Source organism: Bactrocera latifrons, unplaced genomic scaffold (assembly GCF_001853355.1).
Source record: "Bactrocera latifrons isolate USDA-ARS-PBARC rearing strain unplaced genomic scaffold, ASM185335v1 scaffold_605, whole genome shotgun sequence".
NCBI lineage: Eukaryota > Metazoa > Arthropoda > Insecta > Diptera > Tephritidae > Bactrocera > Bactrocera latifrons.
In genome coordinates, this window is record NW_017537274.1 from 73,228 (window position 1) to 96,260 (window position 23,033).

The 23,033-nt window shown below is 32.8% G+C and overlaps 1 protein-coding gene across 1 annotated transcript in view; it reads right to left on the reverse strand.

Annotated features, from left to right (window-relative positions):
* The window catches only part of LOC108975071 (rho GTPase-activating protein gacU), a 93,801-nt gene that overhangs the window by 58,810 nt on the left and 11,958 nt on the right, over positions 1–23,033 (reverse strand). The window contains exons 2-4 of the mRNA XM_018943341.1: positions 22,075–22,377; positions 21,055–21,231; positions 20,373–20,411 (exon numbers count right to left, since the gene is read on the reverse strand). Coding sequence (XP_018798886.1) covers positions 20,373–20,411; positions 21,055–21,231; positions 22,075–22,357 — 499 coding nt within the window. The 5' untranslated portion in view covers positions 22,358–22,377. The remainder of the gene's footprint in view (positions 1–20,372; positions 20,412–21,054; positions 21,232–22,074; positions 22,378–23,033) is intronic.

A 23,033-nucleotide genomic window follows, 5' to 3' on the forward strand; every position in this document is an offset into this window, starting at 1 on the left:
ATTTAAGAACATCATTTTATCTGTTTTGAAAAATAAATAGTTAAAAGTATTTCAGTAAAGGAAATAATATCAAATGGGATCCGGTGAGCATACTAAAATAGAAGAAAGGGGAATAATTTGGATCATGTATAAAAAGAGAGCAGAAAGTGGCCGAAATCGCTAAAGTAATGGAAATTTATCGTAACAAAGTATACAACGCAATCAAATCGTGTATGGAGAATTTCCAAGTATTGGTCAAAGGCAGGATTCGGAAGCCAAGAAAGCATAAAACAGATGCAGATACAGACGCTGCTATAGTAGAATCGTCACAAATTATCCATTTAAATCATCAATATCCTCTGGACTTGTGAGAAGACGTCTGAATCAAGCAAAATTGTTCGGACGCATATCGAGGAGGAAACCACYCCTCCAAAACCAAAAAAAAAAATATTTCAAACCACTAATCTTTGCCAAAGTTCATCAAGAGAATAGCTTAAATTTTTGGAAAAATGTATTGTGGAGTGATGACACAAAGGTTAACAGGATAGAACWAGATGGCAGAATATTTACGTCGTCCTAAGTGCCAAGGTCCGCATGGTGRCGGAGATATTATGGTTTGGTAAGCATTTTCTTGGCATGGTATAGGTCCGCTCGTAAGACATGTTTCAGTACTTCCACATTTAAAAAACCATATGGAACCACATGCTTTTGAGTCTATGACAATTAAATGGAAATTTATGCAAGACAACAACAAGATTGGTTTTCTGCAGAGGGAATAGATATTTTGGATTGGCCAGCGCAATCCCCTGACTTAAAGCCAACTGAAAACCTATGGAATGAAATCGTAGAAAGTAAGGGTGGCAGGTGTGAAGCAGTCATTAAAAATAAAGGTTGCAGCACAAAATATTAACAATAAAAACGTTTGTATGGAACAAAATTTATTAAAATGCAATGTGAACTAATTGTCCACCTTTTTTAGTTTGTGCCATTTATAGGTCCAGCTCATTATACCAAAGTTTTCGTATTTTCATGATAATTTTTTTGGCAATGAATTGCAACTTCATTTTGAACTTTTATCGAATACAAAGAATAAACCGTAAAAAACCCAAACACTTGTTATTTATTAAAAACATTTATGATACTGTAACRCAAGAAAGAAGATACTCGTATTAAAGCTGTATGTATATGCAATGGTGGGTTCAGAGGGGAAAGTGGGGAAAATTCAACCCCTCTCCAAAGAGCTAAATGTCTTTTGAGTAATTTAACTACTCTGGAAAAATATAAAGTAACAGATATATAAACCAGAAATTCGCCATGTTATTTCAGAAACAAAATTAAAGACTGTCTCCAAAGTGTAGCAAGGTATGCAGATTAAATTGTTAATAAATCCATTCAGATCCGTAACTAAAASGGCTGAATTTGAAGCGACGCGGCTTGTTAGAGAACTTGAAATAGATGCTGWATTCAGCTTTATCTGTGATATGTTCGATTGATGCATTCTCCGCGAAAAACTAAGAATCTGCGGCCGACAAACTAATCGAGAAAAYTTCTGCGTGAGAACTTGTGAAGAATACTACAATGTCTCAGTTCATATTTCCTGTTGGATACCATCGGCGAAGATTTGAAGACGCGCTTTTCTAGAGAAGTATTGGAAGGATTTCAGTTGAGTTTGCTGCTTCCAGAAAAAGGATGTGCTTTGAAAACCCAAGAAATGGAAAATCTTATTGTCTGCTTTATAGATAGATTCAAAGGCCTTTTCGATAATGAGAACGTCATGCGACTTTTGAAGCTCAAAGGTGAACTTCATCACTCTCGGTGTCAATGGGGCCAGAAGCAAAAGTCAAAAGACAACAAGTTACCAACTACTGCATTTAAAACGTTAAGGAACCGCGATGTAGACCTATACCACATAATTCATAGTTTTCTTCGCATATTCTGCACACTTCCTGTTAAGAATGCGAGCCCTCAACGCTTTTTTTCAACACTTCGCCGCATGAAAACGCTACTGAGGACAAACCCGCTTCAAGATTTATCGGCCTGGCCTTGCTGCACACGCATCATGACATTCTCAAAATTTGAAATTTGTCCACCATGTTATGAAACTGTATAAAGACTACTATATTTAATATAATAATTTTCATGTAAATGTTTAAAAAATAGTAACTATTTATTTGAATTAAATTCAACCCCAAAATTTTATTTAACGAATTTTATGTTATATGTATTTAGATAAAAATGTCCAGTTTGTATATGCACATACATATATATGTATGCTATATAAAATATTTTTTTTAATTTGAACATTTGCTGCTTTCTTTAAGATCACGGCAAAACCGGAAGTACTGATAAGGTTTCAAATTGTTTTAAGTTATTATCGATATAATATTGTTTATTACTCATAATTATATCGGTATGAATTGTGTAAAACTTTAGTTACATGTATAATATTCCATCATATTTTGATTGTATCGATATGCCGTTGACAAATCCATTTTAGATGCAAGGTTTCTATAAAATTTCAGTTGGACGTTGCGATCGTTGTTAAATTTTTATTTTATTTATTTTATCTATAGCATTTATGCACTGCCACATATAAATTTGAGCATCTCAAAATTAATAGGAATTACATATGTACTTATGCAAATAAGTGTGAAAGCATTTATTTATTTTTGTTTCAAACGTTGTAAGTCTTGCAAATTTATATATATGTATATTTTATTTGTGTCATATAATCATTCGATTGCAATGAAATATATTTTTATTTTTTCATTTCACTTTAACTTATGTATCACTGAAATATTTTAAGACGAATTCTAAGATAGACAGATTTATTCCATTTTCGTAAATTTGGTTTCTAAATTCTAATAATATGCCACAAGTAGTTTGTTTTTATGTGAACAGCTAACCAATTGTTGCACGACGTGCGATAAAAACAGTATTATTATCACATTTGAGTGCTCCTATCCACAATTACGCGGTTAAGTGTGTAACCAATTCCACCACCAAAATTACATTTTGGGTTGAAAACAACTCGATAATGATACCCACTGTATGAACATTTGAATAACTTGGCATGCGCCAGGCGGAGTTTTAATCCCAATTTCTTCACTCACATTAATGCACATATAATATATATTTGGTTGAATATGTATACATTAATATACATGTAAAATGACACGAAAGCTAAGTCTAAATATTCTCAAACTGTATAAGATAGCTTTTTTGCACAGTTAAAAAATTCTACCCATTCCATTGTTCTATCCTGATATAAAATGCTTAACAAAATATCCAGTTTTTGAAGCAATTATAAGCATTACTTTGAAACATTGGCCCACCCGAATGACCGATGTTGACATTCGAATGAACGGAAATTGAATGAATAAAGAAACATGAATTCCGTGCTACATAGTTAACTACATATCATACATAAGAGCTTCGATTGCTATAACTTGGGGTGNGGATTTCAGTTGAGTTTGCTGCTTCCAGAAAAAGGATGTGCTTTGAAAACCCAAGAAATGGAAAATCTTATTGTCTGCTTTATAGATAGATTCAAAGGCCTTTTCGATAATGAGAACGTCATGCGACTTTTGAAGCTCAAAGGTGAACTTCATCACTCTCGGTGTCAATGGGGCCAGAAGCAAAAGTCAAAAGGCAACAAGTTACCGACTACTGCATTTGAAACGTTAAGGCACTGCGATGTAGACCTATACCACATAATTCATAGTTTTCTTCGCATATTCTGCACATTTCCTGTTAAGAATGCGAGCCCTCAACGCTTTTTTTCAACACTTCGCCGCATGAAAACGCGACTGAGGACGAATCCGCTTCAAGATTTTTCGGCCTGTCCTTGCTGCACACGCATCATGACATTCTCAAAATTTGAAATTTGTCCACCATGTTATTAAATTATATAAAGACTACTATATTTAAAATAATATAATAATCTTCATGTTTCAAGTAAATGTTTAAAAAATAGTAAATATTTATATGAATTAAATTCAACCTCAAATTTTATTTGACGAATTTTATGTTATATTATATGTATTTAGATGGATTCAGATAAAAAGGTTAAGTTTGTAGAGATCAGAGGGGGAGCTCCACTCCGTTAGAAAGATCAAGGGGGGAAGGACATGGCTAGACTTGGATTCTCCAATTGGCCCCAAATAGTAAAAAAGGAGAGCGACTAGCACGCTGTTCCAAACTCGGCTATAACCGCGTAAGCGCTATCTAGGCCAATAAACAAGAAGAAGAATACAAAAATTCATGAAATCGGGTCAGTACTACTCCTAGCTTTCATATATCTATTTGTACATACAAGTTTTAAATTCTCGGTTAATTTTATATCGGATATATCCATCAATATATAAGCTATCTTAATAAAATTGTTTGGAATCATATTCTCGATTTCTTGCCAAAAGTAAGCGAAATCCAATCAGAGTTTCCCCTAATGCCAATATACCCATTATTCGACATTTTCTTATCCTGAATATGGCACCATACTCCAAATATTTGCGAGGTTTTGCTTAACTTTTAAACATATGACCAATTTTTTGACTTCCACATTTTTTACGTTACCATTTACGATTTTCATTTACTGTAAGTACAATAAAAAAGAATTCAGTGTTAAAAACGATATGAACACTTCCACGTTTTTATAACTAGCATATCTAAATCATAAAAGGTCTTCTGAGGGCCTGACTCAGACAATTTCCCGCCCTTCGCAAATATCAAATTCCGCACCTCTTCTAAGCCTACTTTGCATATTTTAACTTTCGGCACTTATTCAGATATTTATTTAATTTTATCAAAAAAACTGGTATTCTTAAAGTTTGACATAATTATAAAAACTGTTATACAAAGTGCTTTTAGTTTGGAAAAAAAATACACAACTTTTAGGAGTTTTTTCCATTGAATTTACTATTGATAATGTTGCCAAGCCTGACACACATTGCCGTAAATAAATGTAGCACGATATCAAATAATTCGATTCAAGAAATATAATTTCAAAATCCAGTCGTATATTTTAAAGAAAAATTTGTCTGGCTTGTAATTCGTTACATACATCTCTTGCATCTAATTCAAAGCGAGTTAATGACATTTCAATATTTACAATGTTCAAAAATGAATTTATATGAAAAAGTTCACAGCTGATGAATAATGGCAAAATAAAAATTAATTTTGCTGAGCATCACGAATTGGCTCATCTTATTTATTTATTAAATGAAAAAGAATAATACAATTATTATCTTACAGAGTAAGAAGCACTAGCTGCCAGTTCTTACGGCTTACTGTTTTAATAAAACTATATTGTTATTGTTAGTATATTAATATAGTAGCTAGTAAAAGGTAAATATGGGATCAATATTACTGTCAGTACAATTATTAATATAATTGATGTTAGTAAAGGAGGTTATTGGGATGTAAGATAACTTACAATGAGAGAATTAAATTAACTTTCTAAGGCCAGATTTGGATAAAAATTCGGCTACCTTGTGGATGTTTTCCTCAGAAAAAATCTTGACCGTATTTGAAATAGGGTGGTCATCAAATAGTGCGTTTCTAGTTGCACTAAACTGCACTCATCGAGAAGATCTATAACTGTAAGCGATGGATAAGTACAGAATTCGCAGCGTGGTCTATTTGAACCGTTTAGCAGGTGCGAGTGCGTGGCCATGGTATGCCCAATCCGAAGTCGAGTCATTTGCAAATGTCATTTGCTCGGCAGATGGACGGAATATGTTACTGCATGCCAGTGGTATTGAAGTTCGAGTAATAATTTTGCACACTGTTCCAAGAATTTGTTTTCTGTTCTTTAAGGAATTTATTGACGAGAAGGAAGATATCCTTCCTCACCGTATAATTCAAGGTAAATAATGGCTCCATTGCCACRGATTTTGCTTTCAGATCCGCTAATTCGTTGCCAATAATTCCAGTGTGACCAGGAATCCACAGAATTTTCATTTATTTGGCTTTTTGTATAAGTTTGGTACGTATTTCAGAAGTTAGGAGTGCCTTGTTAGTAATATTCATGATACTAGCAATAGTTGACATACTGTCTGTGCAGATTATTTTATAGATGACCTGCTATATCGTCTTGAACCACAGCGAATAACGTGTGGTCTTTCGACGTTTTCCATTCGTTGCGAAAAGCAGATCTGTATTCTTCAAAAAGGCGCTGGAATACTGTTGACTTGGCGCGATTTGGTAAACCGATAGGGAAAGATGAGTAGCTTAAGTCCCAAGGTGGTGAACTGACGGGAGGCAGAAAAGATGGTTTCTAGTCTATTCCTAAAATGTTGCGTATTCCAGCACTCTGTGCAATGTTGGCGTGCGTCTTGATGTTTTATTAGCGGCCCATATCGTTGTGATAGTGCSATACATAATACTATTTCTGAAGATAAAGATCTTTCGGATAAACCTCATAGTGGTGTCTTCAATTCTTTCTTGTAAGATAGGCATTCTAGCTTCGGCTAAGGTGCATTNTATCAACTTTTCCCTACAAGAAGAGTTAAAAATACGATTACATCTGGCGACAATGAACCATCCTAATACTTTTCTACCAAATGTACTTAAACCATAAGAATTACAATACGGCCAAGACTATTTTCAAAACCGTCTATAAACATCAATAAGTGTGAATGAAATAAATGGATAAAGTAGTAAGCAAGGCAAATACAAGTAAAGTTCCCAAGCGTTTGATTGGTGCATCACTTTTTTGGTTCATCCCTTATACATATTTGATTGGCTGAAGAGGTCGTATTCCTATTGCTTCAGTTGCTACAGTACTTTTCACCTTATTCGGCAGCCAGTACTGCTGATGCATTACAATATGATATTCTTGCACAATTATACTTATTTACTTAAAGATTCTGCTATTGTTTCCTAATATAATAAATAACATAAACATGTCTATACTATATTAAACCACCTCCTGAGCGTTATTATAAGGTATGTATCTACGTATTACTTTTTACTTCTGATTTAAAAGTTTTCACATAATATAGTTTCTAGAATCCTACTTTTATGGACAAAATTGAAACAGCTCCATGTATATGGGTGTACATAAACAATAAAGATACTGTGATACTACTTGTATTTTATAGATAATCCCCTTTTATATCATGTGATGATTTCATGAGATTTCATGAAATCTCTAATATTGTTTAATGATTTAATCGGTGGCATATACATAGTTTCGAATTACGGACTTTTCAATCCAGCTTCGGTATATTCTTGTCTGATCTTTAAATTTTTTAATAATGAATGGCTTTCGACGTTGTGTTTAAGCTTCCTCGTTTTTGTACATTGCCACGAAAAAATTGACACAGATATTATCGCTTTAATATGTACAACATTGGAAGATTTTCGTGGAGAGGGCTACGATAATGGTAGTACTATGAGCGGGAAATATGAAAACCCAAGGTAAAAATAAGTATGTAGTTATTTCGCCTTGTGATGCCCACAGGCTGAATATAGTTGGAGTCGACTCGACAGTAACAGGCACAGCGTTGAGAAATTTTGAAATCCAAAATACCCAATTAAATTCACAGCCTTTTTAATAGATGTACTGCCAAAATTGTTGTCCGGGATGAATAACCGCTTTGACAAAAATTAAATAACTTAACCTTAAGAAGAAACTTCTCAAGGCGTTGATGGAATTTTGAAATGTACGATATTTGAGTGAAATTCTGTAGTCAATCAATGAAAGAAACTTCTTTCTTCAAGAGATCAAAGCCACGCTGAAGTTACAAATATAGAAAGCTTTCGTGTGGATTTTCAAATTCTGCGTGACGGCAGTGGACACAATTGATAATAAATCCACAACTACTGCAGATAAGTCAGAGCAAATCGAGGTTATTTTATCTCCNGAAAGGCGCGTATACTCCTTCGATCGACTGCTTGATACGTCGAAGAGATCAGTTTTAAATTACTCTTTGCACTATTTTCGTATATTGGTAAGCCATAGTCAATCTTTGACAATATTATAACCTTAGTAACATTAATTAAAATGTTTGGATGGATAAGGCAGTGTTTAGAAGATAGATATTTAATAATATTTAACCGACAGTTAGGCTTTTTTTTAACCAGAGACAATGCTCTTTGAAASTTAAACGTTTGTCGAAAGTAAGCTAGAAACATTTGAAATATTAATATTATTATGAACTAAGCTGAAATCCGTACATCTATGTTTGTGGCATATATGAAAATATTTGCACTTATTCGGCGACAGAGTCGCTCCAGAAAAATTTGAACAGTTAGAGATACCAGTTAGTATTTTTAAAAATTTATTTTTAACAGTGTTTAGATTGCTTATTTTAGAATAGAGTAAAACGTCATCTGTATAAATAATGTGGGAAATGTTCTTATTTCTGCTAATTATGTGGCTTAATTCATTAAAAGCGACAGCAAATGTCATTACGGAAAGAGGAGATCCTTGTTGAATTCCATTTTGTTGTTTATGTAAACTGGAAGAAACATTATTTACTTTTACTTTGAATTTACGGTTAGTGAGAAAATACTTCATAAAATGATATATTTTATTACCAAATTTCCATTTTTCTAATTGTCGTTGAACTATGTAGGCTCCGACACGATCAAAAGCCTATTCAAAATCTAGACTGAGCGTAAAAATATGATTGCGGGAAGACAAACCATATGAGACGAAACTTTCAAAAAGAAGAAGCGCGTCCGAAGTTTCTTGCCCCTCTTTGGAAGCGAACTGATGTGGACATATTAAACTATGTACCCATAATTCGTTTCGAAACGATTTTTTCTATCAGTTTTATGGATAAATTCCGTCCATTAAAATTTGATTGTACAGATTGATTAATCGTAATTTAAGCGGTGGAGGAAAGTTTTTATCATATCGTATGAAATTCTATCTGCGCCAGGAGATATTGTACTTTCGAATTCAAAGATAAATGATCTCTGATTCTATTATTTTAGCTGGTGAGTTGAGCTCATTGTAGCTGCGACTCAGAGTTTCATATTTTTTATCTATAAAAGCGGAACTAAASTTCCCGTCGCTAGAATACGTAGACCAAGTAGAGGCAAACTGTTCAGCTATCGCCTTGGGATCGAATATTGGACCAGTTGGGCTATTAACAAAATTTATATTGACTTGGGAAGTAGGGCCAGTTAGCATTTTAATGTCCGAAAAAATCTTTTTAGGATTAGAACTTTGATTTATTTCTGTGGTCAGTTTTTCGAAACACATTCGTTTGCTTCTTTAGTTTTACTTTACGAAAAATAGCCTTTGCTTTCTTGTACAAAATCAGATTGGCTTCTRTTCTGGAACGTTTGTATTGTCTCYAGTTATGCTGTTTTAAATTTCTTAAGCTTTCCAACTCCTTTGATCAAAAATTAACTACTATGGGGTTTAAAAMCAGTTTGCGGGATTGAAAGGTGCGCTGCAGACCTTAATATTTTGGTGATATTAGCCGCCTCTTTATTGACATTTTGAAATACCGGGATTTGATCGCAGAACAGAATTGCCTTTTGCGTGTATTTACATCAGTYTGCTTTTCCTGTCAAGAACTTTGGTTTAGGAAAGGCCTTTGCAAAGGATGACGTTGCAATTTCAGTTACTATTGGGTAGTGGTCACTACCACACAAAATATCAAGAGTTCGGCTATTCACTTTTGGAGCTATATTGGTAGAACAAATAGATATGTCGATGTGTTTAAAAAAATTATGAGTTGAAAAATGAGTCGGGGCACCATTGTTCAATACGGTAAGATTCCTTGTAAGAATTAAGTTTTCCAGAATTATCCAACCAGGAGTACGGGCTTGGGTACTGAGGAGAGAATTTGCTGAACCTCAATAAGCGTAAAATTTTTTTGTGGGGAAATAATCGTAAATTTAAATTCTATGAATATCTGAAAGGCTAAAGAAGCTATATTTGAATGGATTTCGAGGCATTTATGTGGAATGTCTTTGTTACTAAAACAGCCATAATTTGTTTGTTTTTTAAATTCTGAAGTAAATTTAAGAAATAGCTAACATACTTATTTAGTACAAAAGCGTCTTTATTTACAGCAAGATGAGGTTCTTGTAAGGCAATGAAGTGTCGTGAGATTTCTTTAATGGGAATTTCAAGTTCAGTGTAGCTATTGTAGAAGCCCTTTATGTTCTATTGAAGTATATTCAACATAGAGCAAATAGGACAAAGAAGAATGGATTAAAATGGTTGGTTTGATTGGTCTTGGTGAGATTGTAGTTCGCCGATAAATGAATGAGTAGAGTTAGAAGCTCGAGGTGTGGAATTATTAGCAAAGCTTGTGAGAGAGCTGTGGGAGGAAGAATCGAGAGAAACAAATGGGAGAGATTCAGAGTTTACTGGATTTATTGTGTTACTATTTTCTGGAACATAATTTAGTTTTAGAGGGTGAGWAGAGGTTGCTGAAGCGTTTAAGTCATTGTTGGCGTTTGGAGAAAGGTATATTTGAGCAGTGTTAGTGCTCTTTACAGTGTCAGTGCGAGAGACTTCAGAAGAAGTTTTATTGGATTCGGAAGGTATATGAATGGAATGTGCTGTAGGAAGTTTTGAGTTGCTGTATTTCTTTGATTCGTTTTGTTTCACTTTTTCTGCAAAAGTAGTGTTTGGAAGGCTGGGCACTTGTGCTTTATGTAGTTTTATAGCCTCACGCATGGTACATTTGTTCACAGTTTAAATTTTTGGAATTTCTTTAGTTTGGATGTACATTGGACAAGTATATGAATATGATGGGTGCTCACCAGCGCAGTTAGCGCATAAGGTGCGCAAACATTGCCCTAAGAGTTGGCATGATTTACATCTCATTGGATTGGGAAAATATGGTCTCACACGGGCTGAGCGCCATGAAACCTCCACTTTACTAGGTAACTCATACAAATCGAAAATGAGAAGGGTAACTCCGGTGTGAATTAAGGTATTTTTTTTGGAATTTATACACTCCTACTACACTTTTCTCTTCATGTTTTCAATAATTTCGTCTTCAGGGACATTATTGAGGCATGGAGCAAATATTGTACCTTTTGAAAAGTTAAGGTTGKCTTGATAACTTACTTTCACGTCACAAATTTTATTCAATCGCTTAGTATTTAAAAACTTTTATGCAATTGTTGGATTTTTTACCAGCAACAACAAATTATCATCATGTAACTTAGTAATGGAAATTATTTCTTTCCTTATAGCTTCCAATGTTTTATGCACTGCAAAACATGAGTATTTCGATTTTGGTTTTGTTGTATAACTTGCTGAAATAGTAAGGAATTTTGGGTTGTTCTGTTTAGTTTTAGGTAGTTCAGGAAAAATTAGGGGTTTATTTTTGTTTGGCTTGGAGACATTCAGCTAACAAAGCGAACCTATTGTCCCCCAAATTTGGTGGCCCGGGGGCCATTGGCGATAATTAAAGCACAGGCATTTGTGAAATAAAGTTAACACGTGTGTTGTTACAACTTTGAAATTATGCGCACAAGAATGATGCTAAACGGGAAGCAGAAAATTGGTGAGAACCACAGAGAAAGGATAGTCTGAAAATACGTCCACTCGCGATGAGTATTAGTCGGAGACTGTTGACTCATCTTTCCCCACATAATTAAACTTAGAAAAATTAAAAATAGATAAATATCTTACATTTTTTGTTCAAATCAACGAAATATTTGCAGGTACTTCATACAAAACAACCAATAGGCACTACTATTAAAACAARTAAGTTCAGAGGAAATACTTTGAAATGATGGCAAAACTTTATATTAAAAATTGTTAATAAAGAATTCGTGACTCATTATTCCACGAAATAGTGAATAGATTATGATTACTTATTAACATTTTGACCAACCTAACCTAAAGGGTTTAAAGACAAATTTCAAATCCGAAAACAGAAAAGGTCTAAAATATAATTTCGAGAAAAATTTATTAATATATAAGTCATACACTAAACGACATATTCGGCATAAGGTTTGTTAGAATAATGAAAAACATTATGTGTTGTATATGAGAGTTTGCGATATTTGTGGACCAATTTCACATACTTGCAGCTTTAAACTATAGTATGTCTAATATTATACGTTCAGTTAATTTTGGTAAGAAATCTTACGTATTGATCAATATATATGATGTAAAAAAGTTTGAAAATCTTATATTTCGTATATTTTTGGTATACTACATATAATTAATATTATGGTAGATCACGTACCATCACTAATATTAGAAAATGTCAAAGACTACTAGAATATATCCTACGAAGAGATTCGAATATATGCATAGGGAAAAATTCTACTAAATATTTGAAAATGGAAGTTTAATGAGATCTAGGACAAGTTTTCACCCGATTTTATTCATTGTAGCCACAAAGATGCAGTTTTATTTGACTAACATGCGCTCTCACGTTTATTCAAACAACTCACRTATTCATATATGTATATGATATATAAAGTCAACCGGAAGTTCCAAAATCTTTCTGCTGCCTACATATATAGTGCTGAGATAGTATTGAACCCTAAATAACCGTGATGTGAAAGACTATAAAAGGAACAATACTCCATTTAATGTTTATAATTTGTATTGGAATTTTTTTATGTCATATACAAATTAAATAAATAAAGTAACTATATGGCACAAATATCATTTCATGTGAATGCTAAAAAATTTTAAGTTATAGTTGTTTAAAACGTCAATTTGATGCTGCTATACTAGAGTTGTTCTGTACTGCCCAAATATTCCGTTATGTTAGAAATAAATAGTTAAAAGTATTTCAATAAAGGAAATAATATGAAATGGGATCCGGTGAGCATACTAAAAAAAGAGAAGGGGAATAAAATGGAACATGCATAAAAAAGGGCAGAAAGTGGCCGAAATCGCTAAACTAATGGAAATTTGTCGTAAAAAAGTATACAACGCAATCAAATCATGTATGGAGAATTTCCAAGTATTGGTCAAAGAAAGGATTCGGAAACCAAGACCACGTAAAACGGATGCGCGTACAGACGCTACTATAGTAAAAATTATCCATTTAAATCATCAATATCCTCTGGACTTGTGAGAAGACGCATATCGAGGAAGAAACCACTCCTCCAAAACCAAAACAAAAAAAAAAAATATTTCAAACCACTAATCTTTGCCAAAGTTCATCAAAAGAATAGCTTCAATTTTTGCAAAAATGTATTGTGGAGTGGTGACACAAAGGTTAACAGGATAGAACAAGATGGCAGAATATTTACGTCGTCCTAAGTGCCAAGGTCCGCATGGTGACGGAGATATTATGGTTTGGNTCCCAGAAAATGTCAACGCTTTGAGAATAGTTTTCAACGTGCGTTAAGTGTTTTAATAACAGAATTAGCCAAGAAGTTGGGTTTCCAGACTATTTTCGGCACATTCGCTGCCGTTATAGCTCGAAAATATAACTTCAAAGTTTTAAATAACAGAAAATTGCGGGATTTTAAACTGCAAACAAATTCAAAGAAATGGTTTTTAAGTTAATCGATCGATAAATAAATATTTGAATGAGACGTTTCTGTCTTCTTATTAACTGTCAAGGCTTCCTATTCATCGTATGCATCGGAAAATCATACAATTTTACGCTTGTTTAAAATTTTTTTTGGAGATTATACACAGACATCAGTTTTCGAAATTACAATTCCCAACGCTATGTTTTCGGTTCTTTATAACTTATTAATTTAGAAGACTATATGAAGCCCCTATATACATGAAATCGTACAAAAGAGTGTTGTTCCACACAACATCAACCAGAAAGCAAATTAATAAACACGTGAAAAGAAAAAAAGAAAGTAGTAATTGGGAAGATAGTTAATAAAGCTTATAAAGTATTAGAAACATTCCCGTTAATTGGATTCCCCCCACCTTTTTATCCTTGGACCCGGGATTTTCACTCAGCGGCCCTGCTTATCCCTCCTTATTAAATTATGCTCTTTATTCTTGCAAATTAGGTGATTATAGTAATAATGCTCGCTGCATTATATAATTTTATGAATGAAGAACGATCACTTTTTAACTGGTTCAATTATTTCAGCTTCATTTTGCTACAATTTATTTTATATAAAAGCAACCGGAAGAGTCACCGCAAACTAAAGTTGAAGTCATTGAAGTACTTATAAATACGTATAATATGCGTATATATATAGGAATGCTCTGTGGGACTGAAACTAAAACTTTGTTATTCTCCTTTTTCACTTTTTCAGCTTTGAACTAAATATCTACTTCCTATCAAAGCAAAGTGAAGCAAAACAAAGTAGTAAGGTGTCAACATGAAACTAAAATATGTTGCGGTTAAAATGGAACTTACTTGTTTTCAATTATTCTCTCAGATTAGCTTTAATTGTAATAAGATATTTCTTCGTTTTTTCTCGCAACATGTTGCTACAGAGTATTATAGTACCACATAGTATAACACCTTAAATTAATTGAGATACATATAGAGCTATATATACATACATTTATACATAAAGACGGACTTAGAATGACGAGTTAAATTCCAAATTAGTGTCTGCCTGTAAATCCGGTTTGTACATGCAACCATAATTTGAGCAAAAATTGAGATAGCTTGAAACCAATGAAATATGGGTGGTATTAAATCATTGCTTTGTCAATCTGCAATGCTGTTGCTGTTCAAAAACAAATAAAGAGCTATACTATGCTTTAAATAATACAAAACGTTATTTGTTAAAAGATATGGCAGTAGAAACACATATCTGTGGGTAATATTATTAGAACTCAAAGAGCATCTTTTCTTGATAAAGCTTAGTATCCAGCTCTAAAGAAATGTAAAAACGTCAATWAAAAAAAAAAAAAAACGAAAAAGAAATGGTAAATGGTTAATGGTTTTGCGAAGAAACGTGAAATAAGCAATTGTTTCTTGAAGGAAATGCAAAATTCATCCTAAATTAGTTAAAATCAGTATCATAAAGTATATTTCATTTTGAAATGTCTTGCAAGATTGTAGATTGCAAAAATCCTATACCAAAATATACAAGGGCACGAGGGCACGCAATACAGAATCTAGGGATATAATGGCTATTGTGAATTGGTGCACCTTCTGCATTCATTCTTAATATAAAAAGTGTAACAAAACAAAATATGTACTGAAGTAAAAGCACAGGGTTGGAATATTTTTTACCTGTTTTTGCACGAGAATAAACATGGGTTTTGATCTGAGATATTTTACAGCCATTGAAAATAGTTTTCTGAGTGCTTTTGTTGTTGTGCCGGTGCATCAAGAGGAAATATCTGCAATTCTTGCATCGTGCAAGGGTTTGGCAAGAGCAAGAGAATACCCCTAATGTATTTTTTCTTGAGCAATTACTTGAGAACTGGAGACGGACCTTACTAGTGTACGATTAAGTCGAAATTCGCTAGAAACGAGTCAGTACTTACATTGGCCCCATATAATTAATTATAAGATTTTCCAACTTCCGGTCGGCTTTATACAATATACATGTGTACCGGTCAACATTCAAGAAATCTGAAAGCACTTCATTGACCGAATATACAAATTTCAGATTTCCGGTTAAGTTTATAAGAAATATATCAGCCAATATATATGATATAATGTTTTATCAAAACTAACTGAACGCATATTATTGGATATGCCACATATGTATGTACATATATGCCAAACCCCATCTCCTAATATGAAGCTGTTCTTAAAAGTATTTCTCCGCCGCAAATTGCAAGTATAATATGTTCGGTTACACACGAACTGCCTTACTTATTTGCACAAAAAATTAGTTTTGTATAGTGACAGCCACATTTGTATGAATGAATTAAAATTTTCAGACCAAAGACTTGAATTTAGAAATGAAGCAATGTTTATCCAATAAAACTTAATGCGCGGCTGAAATTCAAAAAATTGTTAATTTTGAATTATTTTGGAAGCTCATATTAGAATTTGAGTTTAAGATAATAAACAACTGTAACTATTTAGACAGCTGAAAAAAGTTTTATTTTAAAATTAAAGTAATTAATGCATTTACCTTAATTTTCATTTTTATTCAAAACTTGTACGTATATATTCCTTTAATATAAAATATTAGTTCAATGGATATTAATCATTATCTTTTTTACGAATAAAAAGTAACAGCCTTTGATATAAAACAGCGTACTAGATTTGGTGGCGGAAAGAAAATCCAATTTTAGTGAAATGAAATACAAAAAAGAGAAATTTGTATGTACCTTGTTTTGATATTTGTGACATCGGGTGTGAAAAAGTGGAGGGTATGAGTGGTTTTCTGCATTATTGGATATCTTTCTCAAGCATACTTAACATTTACCACATTGCAGAAAAATGAATGAGAATTCCGGGTGGTATTTGAAGTAATTTTTAGATGGAGAAAACATCCAACATATTTTTAATTGAGAGCTTTTGCAACCCCCGTTTATATGTTAGCACTACTATTAATGAAATCATTGTGGTTCTAAGAGGACAAAGAAGAGTAGGTAATAATATTTTTGCATTCGTCGATTAAGTGTTGTTCATTTTTACACTCTCACAACATGCCGCCCAAGGGCATAGTATAATAGTTGTTGTCTTCTTTTCTGGATGGATTCTTCTAATGTGCTTTATTGCTCTAATATTCTGGGTACAAATTAATACTAAATAACCAAAAATAAAAAATTCTATAATGATTTAATCAACATAAAATTGTTACCCCATATCTTAAAATGTTAAAAAAAGTGAAAAATCTCTCAACAATACCGCAAGAAACAAAAGCGATAAACGAATGCCGCGGCACCGCTTTTCTTTTCATGAATGTTCCTGTCTACAATTCGATGCATAATTTTTCCTTTAAACATTTTAGAAAAAAATTACAAAATTTGACAAGGCTTCACATATAAGGCCAATTTCAATCCTCCTTGAATACATTTGTTTTTAATAGATAATGAAATCATCAATTGAAACACAACTTTATTATGATACTATGGAACAAGGCAAGGGACTTTCTTTATTTAGACCTAAATACATAGGTATCAAATATAATGATTTCTGATTCTCCTACTAACATAACAATAAATTTGTCAGACAGATTATGAAACTGATAAATCAAATAATTGGCTAACACTTCGCCTAACACTTAGATAACAAATATATTTACTTCAGTCGACTTATTTTTTGAAATAAAGCACTTAGAGCACACAGTTAACATTTTATAATCTATTAATCTGCGACATTATTTATATTCGGCTCTTACAAAAATTAGCTTCCCCTTACTTGATGCATTCACTTATGTTATTATTCTTATTTTTGAGTTTATGTAAGGACAAACGGCAGCGGTTTTATTATCTGGCAACATCTTGAGAATATTACTTGTGTTCACGTAACAGTTATTTGTTACATCTACTCTAATCGATATAGATGTCGAGATATATAGTTTCATATACATGATCAGTATGAGACGAGTTTAAATACGGGTGATCGTTATTCAGATTTGTCGCGTCCCAGCCCTTATACAATATATAGTACTGTGTACTGTACATCAGAGCAGGCAAAATTTGTTTATCTTTCTGAAGAACTTCACTTAAGAGACTGTGGGTCGTAAAACCGGTTTCGAGCTGGCTGTTTTTAAGGTGAAGATTAAAAAATCTAAATAATCGGTTGTATGGGAGATTTGTGATTTAGTTGTCCGATCTAGCCGATTTTGAAAATATATTATAAAATCAAAATGATTTGAGGGGATGTAAAATATTTGGTTACCACCGAACTAAATACCCCCTTACTTGTTCTGCTTCGCGTTTGTCGGAGAGTGAAAATGAAACAGTCCGTCATAATCATAATTAGAATAATTCCCAATGGGTGTAAGAACTAGAAGTCAAAACATAAGTTATAAGTGATTTGTCAAGTGATATTAAATCTGAGGGTTTTGGTATTTGTGTAAGGGGCAAAATATTGTATTCTAAATTTTAATAAGTGTTTATACACAACTAAGAAACGGATATGTTCGGGTGTAACCAAACATTTCTTACTCTCGAATTTTCCTTCAAGATATGGACGACGAGACGATAATGAAATGTACATATACATATGTATGTATATAAGTTGCTATTTGTATTCTAAGCAAAGTGATAAATATTACCAATAATGATGTTTGGTTTATTTGTTTTAGTTCTTTACAATGTTTTGGCACTACCTTCTTCTTTATTGGCGTAGACACCCCTAGCAGAGATGCTGAAAATTAATGCTGGGAGCGAAGTTAGTTAATGCTTTACTAGGATATTAACACCCGAGACATAAAAAAATAAAATAAAAATAAATAATTTTCTGACTAAAATATAGAAATTAATTATCTACGCTGTGCAGTAAACTTATTGTTACAATTAAAATATATTTTCAGATTAATTCAAAAATTGTCAAATGATTTTATTTTTACTTATTTACTTCTGAACGCGCTGAGGATATCCATTGTAAATCAATGAAGGCTAAGGTAAATAATATATATACTATGTTCAAGAGAGCCGTTAAACTATGTAAAGCCAAGGTGTGCTGAAGATATTTTCCTGTAAAATTTGTGGGGATAAGAATATGAATACTGTATGCCTTATTCTCTTGGACTGTTACGTAAAACGTAGGATGACAAAATGCAACTGACGCTACTGATTTTGCTAAACTACCGGCTTTTTTTAAATTTAGAACACTGTTTTCAATTTGACCCAACTTTAAAGGAGGACTTAAAACACTATTGTATGGCTTCCAATGATATGTTCATGCCTCATTTCAAATAAATATGTGAAATATTAAAATTTAATATAATTCCACCAATTAAATCGAAATATTTTGCTAACTGGTATGTGAGTCGATTTTAGAAAAATATGGAAGGTCTTAAACTCGGATGGATTTATTACAAATATTGTAAACCGAAAACACTAATAAATATAATGTACGAAAAAAAATCGAATCGCATTCCAAAAAAACGACTTTATACAATACTTTATGATAAGGCTTACGTTGAAATATGTGAATTGGCGAGGATACAACAAACAAGATAATCAGTGAGTAATAAATATTTTTAAGCCGCTGAGTTAATTGCTTTTCCATGGCATCCATTAAGGGGGGAGCCTGCTATAGTAGCTTAAAAAATCAGTTTTTTTGTCTTGCTTAAATCTCTTTAAAAATAATCTAAGAATATGTGCCCAAAGTTATAGATGGAAATGTGAAATATTTTCGAAGCTAGAAGTTAAAAAGTGACCGAAAGCCTAGCAGATATATGAGCGATTGGGCAGAATGAGAAAATTTTGAAGCGCGATTTCTCGGTTGTTCATTTTTACGATCTTGCTTAAGGCGGGCAGGATAGAAAAGAATTAAACGTCGTATCGAATTGAGGTGAAGTTTATTATCTTTGCCATTAAATTATCTTCTATTTAAACTTTTTTTTTTGATTTTTTTAATTTAACTAAAAGATAAGTTATTAAAAAATGTGAATCTCTTTGAATTTGAATGAATCCAGAAGTTATTACGAATAGGTTGTTTTTGCTAATTTATTCTTTTTTTGCATTCTAGCATTATACAGGGTGTCGCAAAAGTAATCCCTCTATCAGAAGATGCTATAAATTTTGCCATTGACCTCTAATATCAGTTCTGTTTTGACTTGTGTGTAGTAAACACATGCGAAATATACGTAAATAAACAATGGTACGTCACATTGCTCCAGAACGCGGGTTATCGGTGACTATTTATTTGACCAATAATCCGTCGGTGACTTTGGCACAACGTGAATTTCGTCGCAAATTTCCTAGCCGTCCGACGCCTACTGGTGAACACTGCGACGTTTCGCCGCTCGCCTCGAAGAGACTGGCACAACACAAGATGCTGCCAGGCGTAGCAGACCACAAAGTAGCCGTTCTGCCGAGAATATTGCTGCTGTTGCCGAGGATGTCATGGAAGCGTCGTCGACATCGACCATACGACGTGCCACGCAAAAGGGTATTAGCTGTTAAAAATTGCAGACAAAAAACATCGTAAGGTTATTTTTACGCCACTTTGCATATACCATATGTATAGGCTGATAAGGATTTAGGCTTTTAACTAGAAGCGTTGTGACATTTCGGCAAATCATTCTCAAGTTATTGATCACAAAAGCATAACAGACGGTTAAGTCAGAAAAAATCAATAAAATTCATGAAATTGTGTTGGGTGATCTTAATATGAAATACAAATACTTCAAATTATGGACATCTCTATTAAATGCGTATGCCATATCATAAAAAAAAATTTATAAAGCTTTTTGTGCTTTGTGTCGGCTTTTTGAAAGTCGACCATTCTTTTAATTTGTGATTGGATGGATGAATTAAAGAGATTCGTAAAAGATTACTCTCATCGGAACTCGCTGTAGTATTTCAAAGTTGAAACGGGTTTGTATATAAACCTCCTATAGTTTAAAATTATTTATTATTTTCAACTTACCATCACCAGATAAGCTTCCTTGTGAACTATGATTGTCTTCTGAAAATATATATAAGAGTAGTTTCGCTTTATATATAATATAACAAATAATAGTTGCAGGCTGTTATGATTTTAATTTTATCTATATTCATTTAATAAGACGTGTCATTCTCTCAATCAAATCGTTCTAGCATTCTCGAAATTCTCAACTCACTAGTAGTTTTTAAATTCCTACCTAGAGCTTATCAATAACAGAAGTCAATATATTTAATACGTAACAATTTTTTTTTTTTTAACGTATAATCAATAAATGGAAGAAGAAACAGATTTGTGCTCTTCTAAGTAAAATATATTGTTTATATGAAGTGTACTTCTATGAAGACAAGTGAAATAGAGCACAATTTATATTTATTTCATTTGCTTTATTAAAAAAATGTAAGAATTTCACTTGGATTAAATCTATAATAGAGGCAACATATATATATAATATATGTAATAATATATGTTCACTGCTAAGAATACCAATTTAACGCCCATAGAAAATCCCATTTTTCTTTACTACTGTTCTGAGAAGTATAATATATACTGCAGCAATGTAATTCTCAACTTAAAATAGTTCTCCCGTAAACATTCTAACCATTTTGATGTTTGGATTTTTATAGGTATAGCTCTATATTGATATGAAAACAATGCTTGTACTCACCGACAGACGTTTGAGCTTCATTCATTGCGTTTAACCATTCTACCGCGGTTTGTTGCATGAAGTTTACTGTTGAATTTGTTGAAGATTCAGCGCTTATAGGATTATTTGTTTTTAAAGAACTAGTCCCCAAATCTTCATCACACCTGTTACTGCCATTGTAATTATTTAAATTGTGTACTTGAAAGAAAATATTTAGAATTATGAATGATTGCTACATTTTACTACATTGATGTTAATATTTTGACTTCATTTTATAGAGAGGTATCTTACATGTAAATATTGGACGTATATACATAAATAGTTAAAACATAATCTATAGTATTTAATGTTGAAAGTACTTCTTAACTAATCGTTGGCGGATTGCGCCGACATGAGTAATATAATTTTATTAAATTTAATGAAATATTATTGTACAACTTTTGACGTATATTAGACAAAATTTTCAAAGAAAAATATTAAATCAGCAAACAAAAGCACTGCCTCCCCCCCCGTTCCCACGACAGTCGGGTCTACGAAAACCAGAACGGACCCGGATTTTTATCCGGCCAAGGACTGTCAACTCGGCAGAATTCTGCCGTTACAACAACAACACTCAACAATGCTCATATCATTAAAATTCGTTAAGATGTTTAGCATAGTGGAAATTGTATTTAATATATAGATGCTGGGTATAGATATGTATTATACTTATGTAGGTAGATATTTTTGAGTCTATACCTCAATTTAATGAGCGAAACATTCAAAATCTATTAATGGTGAAGCCTTATTTACACATCAACGGAAGCATGAGTTCAGTTAAATAGCTCTTCAAAATATTAAAATATTATAAATAGTTAAGCAGTTACTAAGTCGTTAACTATGTAAGATAATCAAGATTTATTCAATGAAACGATTACATATTCAACTGACGGATGGCTGCTGTATAAATATTTCAAATGGCAAGAAATATAATTTCTAAATATAGTCTTAATAGTTCTGCATTGCTCTTCATAAATTTCCTTATAAAATTTACACATTTACCTTTATTTTTCCTATTATCACTTTGAATGGCTTGCGAGTATGGATTTTCGTGCAGATGCGATTGTATTTGAGCTAAGTGTTGGGCTGATGTTGCTGATAAGGTCCCAGCAGGTGAAGAATCTAGGTGAAGTGCGGATGTACTATGTGAAGTTGGTTGGTGTAAATGCTGCAGATTAAGTGAGCTTGAGTGATGACTGTGATTGGATCCAATAGTATTACTGTTAGATATCACTTGTGATAATGAACTGGTATTATCATTTACTTGTGATGCTTGTAAGTCCATGATGTGCTTAGTAATGGATCCTGTAATAGTTGGAATCATAATTATATAACATTGTAATTTCTGCAATGCAAATAATTGTTGTTATTAAAACAAATAAATATATGCAAAAACAGAATACCATTTCTTCTAATTAAAACAAAACAATAACAGGCCTGAGTGTTTGCGTCGATGTGGGAAATGCATGAAAAATGGCTCGATCATTTCACATCGAAATCCAATCGACAGTCATCCGCGTTACTTAATCGTTTGAAGGACTAAATCACCGAAAAATGATCTCATTTGAAGAAAAGAAAAGTGTTGTTTCACCAAGATAATACACTGCGTCACAAGTCAGTGAAAACGATGGCAAAGATCCATGAATCGCACTTCGAATTAGTTCCGTACCCACCGCACTTTTCAGATCTAGCCTACAGTGACTATTTCCTGCTCTCAGATATAAGACTAATGCTCGAAGAAGTAAATTTCGTTGAATGAGAGGTAATAGCCGAAACTGAGGAGTATTTTGAAACAAAGAACAAATCGTACTACAAAAATGGTACCCCAGGAAAGGAACTTTGTTGATTAAAAAATCGAATTTTGCCAAAAAATATGTGTTACTAGGGTAGGCCGGGGACTTTCCAATTGACCTATTATAAAATCGCTCGTAAACTAAAATGTTCCTCAAGCATTTTTGTTG